This window comes from Leucopleurus acutus, assembly GCF_964270905.1.
Source record: "Leucopleurus acutus genome assembly, chromosome: 7".
In the NCBI taxonomy this organism is placed as follows: Eukaryota; Metazoa; Chordata; class Mammalia; order Artiodactyla; family Delphinidae; genus Leucopleurus; species Leucopleurus acutus.
The window spans coordinates 114,338,478-114,354,670 of record NC_139150.1 but is presented as its reverse complement, the minus strand read 5'-3'; the positions used below and the strand labels follow the sequence as shown (position 1 = coordinate 114,354,670).

At 46.6% G+C, this 16,193-nt stretch overlaps 1 protein-coding gene across 1 annotated transcript in view; it reads left to right on the top strand.

The window, feature by feature from the left end:
• Nucleotides 1–236: 236 nt before the first annotated feature.
• PALLD (palladin, cytoskeletal associated protein) overlaps nucleotides 237–16,193 on the top strand; it is a gene marked incomplete at its 5' end in the record, with an annotated part of 393,811 nt that continues 377,854 nt past the window's right edge. Inside the window, one exon of the mRNA XM_082843562.1 lies at nucleotides 237–1,141. Coding sequence (XP_082699688.1) covers nucleotides 237–1,141 — 905 coding nt within the window. The remainder of the gene's footprint in view (nucleotides 1,142–16,193) is intronic.

The window sequence follows — 16,193 nt, the reverse complement described above, 5'->3', positions numbered from 1 at the left end:
CACAAGTGTGCTTGATGTTTCTTCCAATTTATAGGGGAAAATGACTTAAAAAGCATATTTGTTTGTCTTACTGTTTCTCCCAACTTGTGGATGAGCAGTGTTGTGATCACACACACACACACACACAGAGCACTCGCTCCTACTAACTGCAGTTGTGTCTCTTGTCCTTCAGAGCTGGTTTCCAGGCCCCTGCCTTCCTGTCCAAATCAGACAGAGTGCATGAGCGTCTCTTGACTATGTCCGACATGTCCTCCCGTGACTCCTTCTACGACTCCCTGTCAGACGTGGTGCAAGATGGCGAGAACGCAGACTTCTTGCCCGGCCTGTCGGCCTTCCTCAGCCAGGAGGAGATAAACAAGAGTCTGGACCTGGCCCGCAGAGCCATAGCCAACTCAGAGACGGAGGACTGCGACTCGGAAAGGGAGGACTCACAGATTTTCAGCCCCTCTCCTGGGAGCCTCTGGGGGTCGCCTCCCCCTCAGGGGGCCAGGCCGGGTGAGCACCTGTCCCCAGGGACGCCTGGCGCACACAAGCCCACACCTGTCCCGCCGCTGCCAGCAGAACGAGCCGAGCGCATCTCCTCGCCTGCGTCCAGGAGGAAGCCCGGCGTCTCGCCCCTGCTGGCCCGGCCCAGCTACATCCGGAGTCTCCGCAGGGCAGGGCAACACGGTGCCAAAGCCCCCAGCGCCAGTGCCAAGCCCAGAGCCACGCACGGGGGCAGGGCCGGGCCCCAGAGCCCGCTGTGCAACAAGGCGGCCACCCTCATCGAGGAGCTGACGGCCATCTTCAGAGAAACCTCCAAGCCGAGAACCAGGAACCCCAACGGGGAGTCCTCATCCCCGGACAGCGGGTACCTGTCCCCTAAGAACCAGCTGTCAGCCCCGATGAGCGCCTCGGCCAGCCGGAGCCCAACCGGGGACCAGCAGGAGGTGGAAGCCGGGGCCGAGCCCCTGGAGCCTGGGCATCACCCCGCGGCGGCCCGGGACGTGGTCCAGCCCAGCCGGAGCCCCTCTCCCCCGGCTGCCCGCCACCTGCTGGCCGCTCCCCGGTTCATCCAGAAGCTGCGGAGCCAAGAGGTGGCAGAAGGAAGTCGGGTGTACCTCGAGTGCAGAGTCGCCGGGAACCCACCTCCTCGGGTCAGGTACGACTCTTTGGTTGTGGAGATGCTATGAGATGATGCGCGTGGTCTTTTGGCTTTACTTTAATGTGAAAGAAGAGATTTCTGTTACCCAGCAAGGGCTGGCTCCCGGAAGGGCATAGAAGCCAATATTATGGCCCCGGGTTTGTTTTTTGTTTTTTTTTTTAACTCTTTCAGGCTGTGCTGGGTCATAGTTGCTGCATGCTGTCTTCCTTGGTGGTCCAGTGGGTAAACCTCTGCTCTTTCAATGCAGGGGACCCGGTTGGATCCCTGGTGGGGGAACTAGATCCCGCATGCCTAAACTAAGATGGGTGGCCCCGTCTTTGTGAAAAGAAAAAGCTTCATTGTGAGGTCGACCAGCAAGGAGACGGGAGGCCTGGCTCAAATCCATCTCCCGACCGGAATTTAAGGGTTTAGGGAATTTCAGGCTTGGAAGCTGCCTTGCTAATCAGTCCAAGAAAGCTCCTCGTGCTGTTGGGGTCATCCTGGAGACGCCCGTTCCCGTCTTGCACATGCGCAGGGCTGTCTCTGTAAAATAACTTCAGGTTTGCGCAATGAACATACTTAAGGGGGCGAACGAGCTTAAGCTGGGCGATGTTTTACCTGCGTCTCCTTTGTGCGTTCCTCGGTCTGGAGGGAAGTAGGGGCGAGGACCCGGCTAGCTGCTTTCAGCTGATGAGGGGCATGGATCTTTATAAGAGGAATGAAATTGTTTTGCACTTACTTGTAAGCATTCCCGAGTCCCGCCTTGAACTCTGAAGTCTTGGGCAGTCATCCTGCGAGTGGGGGAGAGGACTTTTTAAAAATACAAGATGGACCACGAGGACAAATTTGATGAGTAAAGAGGGTTTGGCCCTAAGATACACAGAACTGCGACTTTGGGAATCCGTGAAAACATGTTATTTTTAACATTTTAGTGATTGAACTTGGATTCACGTAGGCCTGGTCCAGACTCTTGGGCAGAAACAGGCTACTGTCGAGACGTCATTGTCTTCTCGTCACAGCCAGGTGGAGTCTTAGCTGTTCTGTTTCCTTCTGAAAAGTGATTTAAGGTTTCTGGGAGTAGGAGACCCAAGGCTTGACTCTTTTTAGCTTTACTGGAGGATATGTAACCAGAAGGACGTCATAGGAGCCGTTCCACACGGGCTTCACTGGTCCGCAGGCTGTGGGTTTGTCCAGGTTCAAGGAGGACCCAGTCCCTGGGCTTGTGCAATGCGGGGGGACGTCCGTGGGAAGCATTAACGGACTAGATGCTTTTTATGTATAGAAGATACGACACCACGGAGAGACTGTACACATTTTATCAAATCTAATTCTGTTACCACATGAGACCTTCAGGGAGGTCTCCCAGAGAACATCGCATAAGGGCTCAAATGAAGCTTGCTTCTAGGGGCCACTCTGACCCTCAGCAGGGCAGCTGGTAAGACCTTATCCCAAGTCACATTGGTTTCTTGGCCTATTTTGGTGACTGTCTCTTTCAAGGAATGATTCATCGTTTCAGTCCTCCCCGTAGACTGAGGTCTCCAGGAAGCATGAAATTCCATCGTGTTCCGAGGGCCCCAGACACCTTTGAGTCACCTTGGCTATGAAAGCTCCTCTGTTGTCACTTTGAATTGAAAGATGTGACCCCAAACGAGGGATCATTTCTTTGAGGAAGGCCTTTGTTACCTAGGAAGCATTCTCTGTCCTGCGTGGAGAAGCTTTGCCCCGGTGTGCAGGGGCATCACCAACACCAGCAGATATCTACAATGTTCCCTGATTCTTGGCCTAACAGTAAAGTCTGTTTACCAATCATCCCCTGGTTCTGTCCCTCGGGTTTGCACCCCTTTTATCATCAGGGGTGGCGCAGTTTTAGGATTGTTTCCGGTGCAGATCAGGCAATTTTGTGTTACCTTTTGGATGGTCGTTTGCATTTATAGACCAACAGTAAACTTGTGCAGCCCTCCCATGATGGGTACCTTGATGTGGGTGAGTAATCGTTAATGCAGGTGAGCATGGGTACCTTAATGCAGGTGAGCATGCATCACATGCTCACGTATAAGCTCATTATAAACCCAGCCTCTGTGGTTGTTTGGTCCTGATCAGCGTCTAAGTCTCGGGAGTCAGCATGAAATCCCCATGCGTCTGCTCTCTCGAGATCCATTTCCAGATCTGAGGCTTAAACAGGGACAGGTCCACGCTTGGAATGAGAGCTGAAGCCTTAGGATCTGGGTTTTTTGTTCTGGCTGCCTGTTTTGTAGTCTGATCAGCCTAATTTCCGTTAGTTATATAACGATCAGTCTTTGGGTGGCCCAGGCAATGTCCTATGGCTACTTATTCCAGCATCTATACATATAAATATGTGTGTATATATATAAAACAGCATCTAATAAGGCTGGTGTCTCCTCTGCATGTTGAATTTCTTTCCTCCTGATGTCAGTAGACGAGTCTTTCCAGGTGGCCCTGTGCGCACGTAGGACAGAGAAGGCAAACTTGGAATTGGTATAGATCGTCACCTTTTCCTTAGCTCCAAGGCTCAGGGGTCTGTGCGGGCTGTGAGCTCGGCCTTCTGGGCAGACGGACCTGGACGGGGGCTTCTGCTTCTAGGGCTTCCTGATGAGCTACAACTGTACACCCGGCCTTTCCAAGCCCCGCCTCGTCCGTGAAGCTGCTCGCGTCCGTGAATATTTCCATTTCCAGATTTTCTAAAGGCTGATCAGTCAGGTTGTATTCAGTTATACAAATGTATACAGTCGTGAGCAGACTCTCCTGTCGTCCTGGGGAGCAGAGTGGCTGGGTTTAGCGTGGATACCACCTGTAATGTGACATTTGGGGTGTCAAATGGTGTGGCCGGGTATTTGCCCAGCCTCCCCGAAGTAAGCCTACATCCGCCATTTCGTTCAAGTAAAGGTAGCACACTGCGCGGGGCAGGCACAGTGGCCGGCTGGCTCAGGGTACATTTTTCAGCCTCCTGTGAAAGGTCATAGGTTGCAGCCACAGCCCAGAGGCAAACTGGCCATACTTGACGTACACGCCCGATTGCTGGACTCAAGAAAAGTAAACTATTGGCCTTCTGGAGGTACCTAAACATTGAGTTTGCGTTCCAAGACTCACTGTCTTTCAGACACAAAATGCTTGGGCGACCAAGTGCTGGGCTGTGAAGAGCTTCTCCATGATGGTGTGGAGCTCATTATGGCATCTCGGAGTCCAGCTTAATGGCGTATTGTCACTTCCTTTAAGAGCCTCATATTGTCGCAGAGTTCAAAGTTAGGAATCCAAGGACGACAAAACCCAGCAATTCCTAAGAATTCTCAAGAATGCCTTCTGGTAGTGGCTACAGTCACCATAACTATTGCTTCTCTTCCATCTGGCAATGTTTCTTTGTCCTTTGGATACCTCAAATCCTCAATATTTTAGAGTTGGTTGAGAAATTTGTGCTTTTCCCTTGCAGTATTTTGGTCCTAACGCTTCCTTAGTTCTACGAGCAGTTAGTATACCATCCGCATATTGCAGTAAGACTCCCTCATTTAATTGGAGATCCCTTCAATCCGTGGCTAAGGCTTCCCGGAAGATGGTGGGGTCCTGCTTCAATCCTTGTGGGAGTCCCATCCCGCAGTATCATTGTTTTACGTCAGACTCTGGGTCATCCCATTCAAAGGCAAACCCCTGGGTCTCAGGACTTAGGGGTATGCAGTAAAGGGCATCTTTTAACTCCAGAACTGTAAACCAGCAAAAGTCTCCGGATAAAGTTGTAAGTAAAGTATAAAGATTTGGCATCACCAGATGTATATCCTCTACAGTTTGGTTAACAGCCCTCAAATTCTGTATAAAAGTCATCGCTGGTCCCGGGTTTTTGAACCGACGGGATGGGAGTGTTACATGAGGATTGACAAGGTCAGAATAATTGGCATTTAAGAAAGGTGGTCGTCGGAGGCTTTTACCTTCTTTCAAACGCCTCTTTAAATGCCTGTTGCTTCACATTCGGAGTCTTGGCCTTTGGACGGAGTTTTACTACTACTAGGTAAGCCGTCTTGTCTCTTCCCAGCCTCCCGTCAGTCCCAAACATCCACGCTTACCTTTTGCAGAATTTCTTCAGGGGCTTCTGGGGGAGGCTTGGTCTCCCGATCGCAATGGGGCAGCTTGTGGGGCAGAGGCTTGATGTGGGAGTGCATTTAATTTTCCCAAAAAGGGAACAGGGCGTTTGAGCAGTTACAGCTGGGTGTTCGAGATCCAGAGCAGCGTATCATCTGTAAGCCTCAAAAACCCCCTCGAGGAGGGTGGGTGGGTTCTCCTGGGGTCCTTGCTGTACTTCCTGGATCTTATTCAAGCTCTGCCGTTTGGGGGCCCCTGTTGAGGTCTGGTTATTAAACATCCCTTATGATGATTCAGGCTTGCTCAGTTCCCTTGGGTCTTTCGGGTCCCAGCATCCTGGTTCAGCAGCTCCAGGTGTGGCCTGTGCCGCCGGAGTCCTGATTGGATGATTTGGTTGTGATTCAGGGAAACTTCCAGCTTCCTGGCAGCCTTCTCTAATACCATCCTATGCTCTTCCACAGTCGGGTATTCATGAGGGCCTGTATGTCAGCCCAGTTAGGGTGATGAGTAGCAAAACGGATGTAAAGAGATTCTCCATTTTATGAGGCTCATCTCAGTAAGATGGCTTATTATTTCTCCAGTTGTATAAATCCAAGGCTGATACAGGAGAATCCCCTGGGTTGGCCTTGGTCATCTAAGCCTGCTGGGACCTGTCTTAACGGAAATGCCCTGCCTGAGGTAGAGTGTTCCCTGGGCCAAACTGAATACCCTGGTGGGTATGGGGAAGAAAGAGTGTTCCTTTGTGACCATCTGGTATGGGCAGTACAGAGCCAGACCAGCAGCCCTAGGAGGGCTGGTAGGACCCTTTGCACTGACTATAGGCAGACCTCCTTCATAAGACAGGGAAACCACAAGAGGGGCTGACGGAGGGACTGGATGTAGTAGGTCAGGATCATGGTTTGGTTTTGACTCAATTGAAACAGGCTTTTTCTGAGGTTCTTCCCTCTGAACCACAAGTTTACATCTCTTCTGCAAATTCTTATTCTGATATAAGGACATAAATGACTGTGCAATGGGATTTCATCCCAGTTTTCCTCTCTCTAACAAAACAAATCAAATTCTAAGGTAGTATCATAGTTCAAAGACCCATTCTCCAGCCATTTCCCCCCGATTCCAGCTGATACTGGGGCCAGGCAGTGTCACAGAGAAAATCATTGTCTTCTTTTCCATCGGCTCATAGCTAAACATTGACCAGTTTTGAAGAATACATCCCAAAGGACTACAGTCAGGTATACTATTAATGTTCCTCATTTGAAAGGTTCCTCTCAGGATGACCAGAGCAAAATGACACCAAGGAGGTGTTTTGGTTGGAAATGCCTTTAACCCAGGCATGGAGTATGTTCTTCTGGGGTGGGTTCCTGTGAAGCCACTGCACATCATGGGGGAAAACCCTCGACACTTCCATGAGGCAGGGTTTCCAGTCAGGGAGCAAAGTCTTCTATCTCCTGAGTCGGGGACCTTCGTTAAATCAGGTTTAATAAAGTTTTGCTACAGACATCCAAGGGCCTCCCCCTATTGGCCAATCCTAACAAATTCATCAGACTTAGACCAACCTGGACAGACAAAGAAATCCAAGACTCTGGGGCTTTAACCCAGGGTTCAGGACTCTAACCTGAACTACTTTTTAAAAATTTTATTGGAGGATAGTTGATTTACAATGTTGTGTTAGTTTCAAGTGTACAGCAAAGTGATTCAGTTATACATATACATATATTCATTCTTTATCAGATACTTTTCCCGTATAGGTTATTACAGAATACTGAGTAGAGCTCCCTGTGCCACACAGTAGGTCCTTGTTAGTTATCCATTCTATATATAGTAGCATGTATATGTCAATCCCAATCTCCTAATTTATCCCTCCCCCACCCACATTTCCCCTTTGGTAACCATAAGTTTGTTTTTGAAATCGGTGAGTTTATTTCTGTTTTGTAAATAAGTTCATTTGTATCATTTTTAAAAATTAGATTCCACATATGAGTGATATATGATATTTGTTTTTCTCTGTCTGAGTTACTTCACTTAGTATAATAATCTCTAGGTCTATCCATGTTGCTGGAAATGGTATAATAATCTTATTATAATATAGTATAATAATCTGTAGGTCTTAGTATAATAAGACTTATAATAATAATAATAGTAATTAGTATAATAATTATACTTAGTATAATAATCTCTAGGTCTATCCATGTTGCTGGAAATGGGTGTTGCTGCAGTATTTTGTTCTTTTTATGGTTGAGTAATATATACAATTCCATGGTATATATGTACCATGTCTTCTTTATCCATTCCTCTGTGGATGGACATTTAGGTTGCTTCCTTGTCTTGGCTATTGTAAAGAGTGCTGCAGTGAACATTGCGGTGCGAGTATCTTTTCGAATTATGGTTTTCTCTGTATATATGCCGAGGAGTGGGGTTGCTGAGTCATATGGTAGTTCTATTTTTAGTTTTTTAAGGAACCTCCAAACTGTTCTCCATAGTGGCTGTATCAATTTACATTCCCACCAACAGTGCAGAAGGGTTTCCTTTTCTCCACACCCTCTCCAGCATTTACTGTTTGTAGACTTTTTTTTTTTTTTTTTTTTTTGTGATACGTGGGCCTCTCACTGTTGTGGCCTCTCCTGTTGCAGAGCACAGGCTCTGGACACTCAGGCTCAGCGGCCATGGCTCATAGGCACAGCCGCTCCACAGCATGTGGGATCCTCCTGGACCGGGGCACGAACCCGTGTCCCCTGCATCAGCAGGCGGACTCTCAACCACTGCGCCACCAGGGAAGCCCTGTTTGTAGACTTTTTGATGATGGCCATTCTAACCGCTGTGAGGTGGTACCTCATTGTAGTTTTGATCTGCATTTCTCTGATAATTAGTGATGTTGAGCATCTTTTCATGTGCTTTTTGGCCATCTGTATGTCTTCTTTGGAGAAATATCTATTTAGATCTTCTGCCCATCTTTTGACTGGGTTGTTTTTTTGACATAGAGCTCCATGAGCTGTTTGTATATTTGGGAGATTAATTCCTTGGTGTTTGCTTCATTTGGAAATATTTTCTCCCATTCTGTGGGTTGTCTTTTCGTTTTGTTTATGGTTTCCTTTGCTGTGCAAAAGCTTTGAAGTTTCATTAGGTCCCATTTGTTTATTTTTGTTTTTATTTTCATTACTCTAGGAGGTGGGTCAAAAAAGATACTGCTGCGATTTATGTCTAACCTGAACTTTTGAGGACCTTTCATATTTCCCCCCAGGGTGGGACTCTAACCCATGATCCTGATGAGGTTTTTAGACAATTTAGGCACAGGCATGTTTTAACAAGGTTACCCACCCAAAAGACATCTGATCCAGGAGCACTTTCTTTTGTCAACGGCGAAAGTAGCCTGAGGAGCCTGGAGTCCCATGGTGGGAAAGCAAGAACCTGAAACCCCACCCTCTGGACACGGGCAGTCTAGGTGGCCACTCAGGATCAGTGGTGAAGGCCCACACACCCCGGGGGCTTCAGAGCCACAGACAGTTGGTCACAAGACATGGGTCCCTTCGTGGTCACCAAAAATTGTTACCGAGCAAGGGCTGGCTGCTGGATGCACATAGGAGCCAATACAATGGCCCCAGCTTTTGAGGGAAAAAAGTGCGTTATTGTGAGGTCCACCAGCAAGGAGACAGGAGGCACAGCTCAAATCTGTCTCCCTGATCCAGGAATCAGGGCATAATTTAAGGGGTTCAGGGAATTTCAAACTTGAAGCTGACTTGCTAATCATTTGGTGTTAGCTCCTCGTGCCGGGAGCCTGGTTTTCCTCCTTGAGGGATGCCTTGATTCATAAAGGGCTCTGATGGCAACATTTCTATTCTTTGGGTTCCGCAGACTGAAGATTCTTGGTTCCAGGTCATCCTGGAGACACGGGTTCCCCTCTTACATATGAGCAGTGCTGTCTCTGTAAAGTAACTCAAGGTTTGATCAGTCCACAGCCTATTTAAGGAGGCAAACGAATTCAAGCCCGTCAGTGTTTTACGTGCTGTTTCATTTCCCGTAGAGTCAGCCCTCTGGAGCCCGAGGTCGTATTTTCCAAGTACTTGCAAGGCAGAGGCAACCTGGAATGGCAAGTAGTAGCTGTGCTGGTTGTCCCTGGTGGGTTGGATCTGTCGTCATGAACTGGTGCTGCTGGCTAAGGGGGGAACTTAGGATGCCCAACTGATATATTCAGGTGCTGTGCATAATTTGAATATGAGTTGATGGAGATTGTTGAAAGTGTGCTGGAAGCCAGAAGTTGTCTGGCAGATGAAAAGCACAGGTATGTGCGGCCAATCACGAGGGCGGCCCCGGATGTGTCTGGTCTGAGGCATGGGCTCCACTGGCAGATGCTCCTATGCTGAGTGCACCACACCTTCAACGTGGCAGAACTTTCCCACAAGACAGAGATAGATACCAGGCTGGGCGTGGACAGGCCTGTTGTCCCTGCCCAGGCTCCGGCCACGAGAGGGTGGACAGCAGACAAACAGCAGGCTGGGAGTGTGCCGTCAGTAGCCACTGTAATTTCTCTACATTCTTCCTCCGTAAATGCAGCATTTGTACCTTCTGTGCAAAGAGCTTAAGAGGAGAGACCCTGGGGTCAGGTTCCAGGGTTTCCCATCACGGCTTCACCTTTCACCAAATGCATCCGTCGACAAGTTATTTTGTGACTCAGTTTATTCACCTGTGAAATGGGAATTATAATACCCACCGCCCCCATTCTATTTTATGACTAAATAAAATAATATGTGGAAAAAATAAAACAGTGCCTTGCACCTAGTAACTGCCACCTTGCTGTTACCTATTATTGTTAGTATTTCTCATTTCTTAATTTCATACGCTAAAATGAAAATAACAGTTCAAGTCAGGATTATACTACAGAAAATAAGCCATTAATGCATTTATCTGGAAGGTTTTGCTTTTATTAATGAAGAGTGTTTTGCCTAAATTATGTAAATATGCAAAAGTAAATTCAAAATTAAGAAATTTGGCGCAAAGTTAAGGAAGACATCATTGACTACGAATTGCAAGGCTGATAATTTCTTATTAATGTAGCATCTCCCAAATCACAAACTTTACCACTCACTGTACATCCACTGACACACACTTTGCTGGAGCTGGTTCCTTGGGCTGACAGATCACTACACACAGACGTGAAGTAAATCAACATTACTGGCTGGAAAGTGGTGGAATTAGGGGCAGGGAATTTTTTTCAAACCGGTTTGTTCAACTAATCCACCCTGCGTCCGTTTTTACCGTAAGTCTACTATATTTCTTTTAGAAACTGACAGCAGAGGGCAGTACGAAACTTCCTAATGCATTCATGTAATTAAATATGTCACCCTAAATTCTGCATTTACGTATATTTTACATAAAGATTTTTTCTTATCGTTTTTCCTGTGATAGAAATGAAATTGAGTATTTCTTCTGGATTCTGTTTAAATTTTTTTTTTTAACCCACTAATCTTGGGAACAAGTAATTCTTCGTTCGAAATACACTCACGTGTCACTCAAAAGAGTTCCACAGGTTTTCAAACTACATACGGCCCCGCTTAGGTTTACTCCCAAAATAGGCCTGTTCCAAATGTATTCTGTGCGCACCACACCCTTGCAAAAACCACAAAAGGTGACCCATTTACCATCAAAGGATTAATTCAGGTGAGCAGATCCTAACTCCTGTGTTACAGTTCATTTAACCATTTTGTAACTTGGGGGCCATCAAGGTCATGCTTCTGCCTCTTTTCTTCTTACAGCGGGAGGGGAGGACTAATTTAGTGAGTAGCTACAAGATTATTAACTAGTTTCTCTTGTCATCTCCCAGTCTACCAAGGCCCGTGAGCAATGTTCCTTAGTCATTACAAATTGTGCTCTTCTAGAGAAATTAAGCTTCTGATGAGACTGTGCCGTTGTTTAAAGTTAGCTGGCCGTTTTTGTATCCTTTGAGGGTTTTTTTAGGGGGAAATGTATAAATGTACATTAAATTTTTCTTAATATCTGTTCCAAAGATCTTGGCTCCTCTGCCATGCATTGGTAAATGTACCAAATGCCTAAGAACTTTGAGCTTCTTTTCCACGTGAGACCTAGGAGAGGCCAAAGAGGAAATCTTTAAAGGGAATTTTGTATATGGAAGAAAACCTTTAGTACAGAGTTGCCTGCACTGGGGCATTTTAGAACCTAGCTCCCACCGAGTCGGTCCGGGAGGCTCAGGACCCAAGACTGGGAAGGCCTGGTGATCGATGGGCCACCTCCCAGGGCCCCGGGAGCAGGTGACAGGACTCGTGGAGAGCAGGGGTGCGGGGGGACCTGGAACCAGCAACGGACAGAGGCCGGGAGACCCGAGGTACTGTCAGGGGGCAGCGGGTCCGGAGGAGAGGAGGTGGCAGACCCAGGCGTAGGTAGAGGCATGTGCCCCAGGAAAGCGGGATGATGGGTACCAGGGTCCAGATACAGGGATGGGGCACAGGGAGCAGATCTGCCGTTCAAGACTCGAGTCACGGAGACAAAGACTCAGACAGGGCTGAGTGAGGGACACGTCCCTGACCAACTCGCGCGGGGTCCAGATGGGGGCCAATGGCCAGACTGATGTGTGGGCCACGAAGTTGCGGGCCTGGAGCTTCTTACGTTTGGACCAAGTAGCAGCCATCTGGACTGGGGCAGGAGGAAGACGAGTAGCCCAGCTGAAGTGGGACTGATGGGAACATGGTTCAAGGCATTTCCACCTTATATCCAGTCACTTCACCTCCCGCCCCGCCCAAGTGTAACTGGCACAAATACCAATTATAACCACAACCAGGACTGAAAAAATCCCGTTTTCCTTCACTTTTGCATGATTCCACCAAAACCCCAGCAAAGCAGAGACAAGCTGATGGAACTAAAGCTTCTGTTCAATCATTAAAGTTACATACAATTTACAACACAACTTACATGCAAATTACTTGTTAACAATTTGAATTATAGCATAAAACCAGATCACATCAGATGTTCCCTGTTTCTCTTGCACGGCTTAACAACAGGACAAAGACATGTTCCCTCACCCCCCTCACCTCCCCTTCTCTCCACTCTCAACTTTTGGGAGTTGGTGAAAAATTCATGAAGAATTCTAATCCAGAAGTACCTCTGGTATGATAAAAATGAGGCCTCACTGGGCTTCCCTGGTGGCCCAGTGGTTGAGAGTCAGCCTGCCGATGCAGGGGACATGGGTTTGTGCCCCGGTCCGGGAGGATCCCACATGCCACGGAGCAGCTGGGCCCGTGAGCCATGGCTGCTGAGCCTGTGCGTGCGGAGCCTCTGCTACCCAGCAGGAGAGGCCACAACGGTGAGAGGCCTGCGTACCGCAAAAAAATAAATAAATAAAAATAAGGTGACCATATGTGTGTGGGTTCATCTCTGGGGTCTCTATCCTGTTCCATTGATCTATATTTCTTTTTTTTTTTTTGCCAGTACCATACTGTCTTGATTACTGTAGCTTTGTAGTAGAGTCTGAAGTCAGGGAGCCTGATTCCTCCAGCTCCGTTTTTCTTTCTCAAGATTACTTTGGCTATTCAGGATCTTTTGTGTTTCCATACACATTGTGAAATTTTTTGTTCTAGTTCTGTGAAAAATGCCATTGGTAGGTTGATAGGGATTGCATTGAATCTGTAGATTGCTTTAGGTAGTACAGTCATGTTTACAGTGTTGATTCTTCCAATCTAAGAACATGGTATATCTCTCCATCTGTTTGTATCATCTTTAATTTCTTTCATCAGTGTCTTATAGTTTTCTGCATACAGGTCTTTTGTCTCCTTAGGTAGGTTTATTCCTAGGTATTTTATTCTTTTTGTTGCAAGGGTAAATGGGAGTATGTCCTTAATTTCTCTTTCAGATTTTTCATCATTAATGTATAGGAATGTCAGAAATTTCTGTGCATTAATTTTGTATCCTGCTACTTTACCAAATTCATTGATTAGTTCTAGTAATTTTCTGGTAGCGTCTTAGGATTCTCTATGTATAGTATCATGTCATCTACAAATAGTGACAGCTTCACTTCTTCTTTTCCGATTTGGATTCCTTTTATTTCTTTCTCTTCCCCGATTGCTGTGGCTAAAACTTCCAAAACTATGTTGAATAATAGTGGTGAGGGTGGACAACCTTGTCTTGTTCCTGATCTTAGTGGCAATGGTTTCGGTTTTTCACCATTGGGAACGATGTTGGCTGTGGAAAAACCACTTTTAAACACCCACTTACTGCAGTAAAAGCGGAGTCCACCAATGGTCCAGGCATCTTTAATCTTTTAGTACAATGACTCATACCTACACATAATCATAAGATGGCTATTAGGTCATTATTAGCCTAATAAAATTTCAATTAATATATGTAATTGAAAGTAATTAAATTCCTTCTTTTTATAATCAAACCCCAGCACGTGCAAGGCCTCTAATTAGTTTATATTAGTGAAGCTTTGATCACCATCAAAAGCCAAAACGAGAGGATTAGCCCTATGAGACCTGTGCAATGCTGTCGGTAGAAATTTCCATCTCCTCAAAAGAAAACAGACATGGAAACAAGCCACCGACCCACTTTTCTCACTCAGGGGATCAGGGTGTGGTGTGTCCTGTTTCGTAGCCGCATCGGTTCATGAGAGCGCGGCCAGTAGGTAGCGAAGCTGCCGCACTTGTAAAGTCATGATCCAGATGGCTTAGCCCAGCAGGGCTGTTTTTCTTGAAGAGGGTTGTCAACACTGACAGCAGACAGTAGTCTCAGAGGAGCCGTATGACAACTGACAGCACAGGTGTCGCTGCAGCATCACATGTGAGTAGGTACAAACAACGTGGGAACAGTGCTGGGATACACAGGAAATTAAAGACGTGCATTCTCTGAACTTTGTGTGATACCCAGTCGTCTACTTGGGTCTCTGCTTGGGTACCTAACAGGTGCATCCAGTGTAATGTATCCAAAAGTGAGTCCCTGAGTCTCCTGTCCTCCGAAACCCTGTCTTCCTAACTCTTCCCCAAGCCAACAAATGACAGCCCTCCTGCCAGCCGTTCATGGACAAAACCTCGACCTCTGTTTCCCTCAGCCTTACCGCCTCACGCCTCCTCCATGAGTGCGGCTCTGGTCCCCGCCGCCAGCATCTTCCCCTGGGTGTCTGCACCACCTGCCTTAATCCATGCCCTGTTTCCACCCCGACCCATCACAGTCCACACCACACCCGGCACAGTTCTTTTCCATGAAATTGTGATCACAGCCCAGTGCAGAGCTGTCCAGGGCCTACTGGTTGCTCTCAGAGAGAAACCTGTAGTCCTGTAAACAGTGAGAAGGCCCTGTCTCTCTGATGCCACCCCTGATTCGCAGCCCTGCCACTGTACCATAGACGTGTCCTTGCTGGACCCTGCATGCCCAGGGTCTCCACACCTGCTGTTCCCTCCACCTGGGCTTCATCTTCCCCAGATCCACGCAGTCCTGGACCCTCCATCTCTCTCCTTGGATGTCCCGTCAAAGCCAGGCTTCCATGACTGCCCTGTGGAAAAGAACAGGGCCTGCCCACTCCACTCTCTTGTTTTGTTTTAATTGAAGTAGAGTTGATTTACAATGTTGTGTTACTTTCAGGTGTACAGTAAAGTGATCAGTTATACATACACATGTATCTATTCTTTTACAGATTCTTCCCCATTATGGGTTACTAGAAGATACTGAGTGTAGTTCCCTGTGTTTTACAGTAAACCCTTGTTGTTTATCTGTTTTATACGTAGTAATGTGTATATGTCAATCCCAAGTTCCTAATTTAACCCTCCTCCTCTTTCCCCTTTGGGAACCATAAGTTTATTTCCTGTGTCTGTGAGTTTATTTCTGTTTTGTAAATAAGGTCATTTATATCATTTTTTAGGCTCCATTTTGGTTTTCCCCTAGAACTTACTGATATACTCTACAGTTGCTTCATTTATTTTACTGTCTCCCTCAGTAAAATATGAACCCCGCGAGTGTCGAGACCTCCAGCTGATTTTTGCCGTTGTGTCCCTGGGCCTATAATGGTGCCTGCAGGTAACAGGTGCCCCGTAGGCATGTGCTGAGTAAATGAATGAATGAGTCCCGCTCCCAGATGTGTGTTTATACCTGGAGGAAGTAACCATGTGGACAGGGATGCATGGACACGCATGGTCATAGCAGCATTGTTTCCAAAACTGGAAAGGACCTAAATGGTCATCAGAAAGAAAGTGTACGTCTCTATGAGAGAGTGATTTCATTTCTTTCAGATAAATACCAGGAGTGGCAATATCAAACAAACAACCCAATCAAAAGATGAGTGGAACATTTATGATAAAAACCCTCCAGAAAGTAGGCATAGAGGGAACTTCCCTCAACATAATAAAGGCCATATATGACAAACCCACAGCCAACAGCATCCTCAATGGTGAAAAACTGAAAGCATTTCCACTAAGATCAGGAAAAAGACAAGGTTGCCCACTCTCACCACTCTTATTCAACATAGTTTTGGAAGTTTTAGCCACAGCAATCAGAGAAGAAAAGGAAATAAAAGGAATCCAAATCGGAAAAGAAGAAGTAAAGCTGTCACTGTTTGCAGATGACATGATACTATACATCGAGAATCCTAAGATGCTACCAGGAAACTACTAGAGCCAATCAATGCATTTGGTAAAGTAGCAGGATACAAAATTAATGCACAGAAATCCCTGGCATTCCTATACACTAATGATGAAAAATCTGAAAGTGAAATCAAGAAAACACTCCCATTTACCATTGCAACAAAAAGAATAAAATATCTAGGAATAGACCTACCTAAGGAGACAAAAGTCCTGTATGCAGAAAATTATAAGACACTGATGAAAGAAATTAAAGATGATACAAAATAGATGGAGAGATATACCATGTTCTTGGATTGGAAGAATCAACACTGTGAACATGACTGTACTACCCAAAGCAATCTACAGATTCAATGCAATCCCTATCAAACTACCACTGGCATTTTTCACAGAACTAGAACAAAAAAATTCACAAT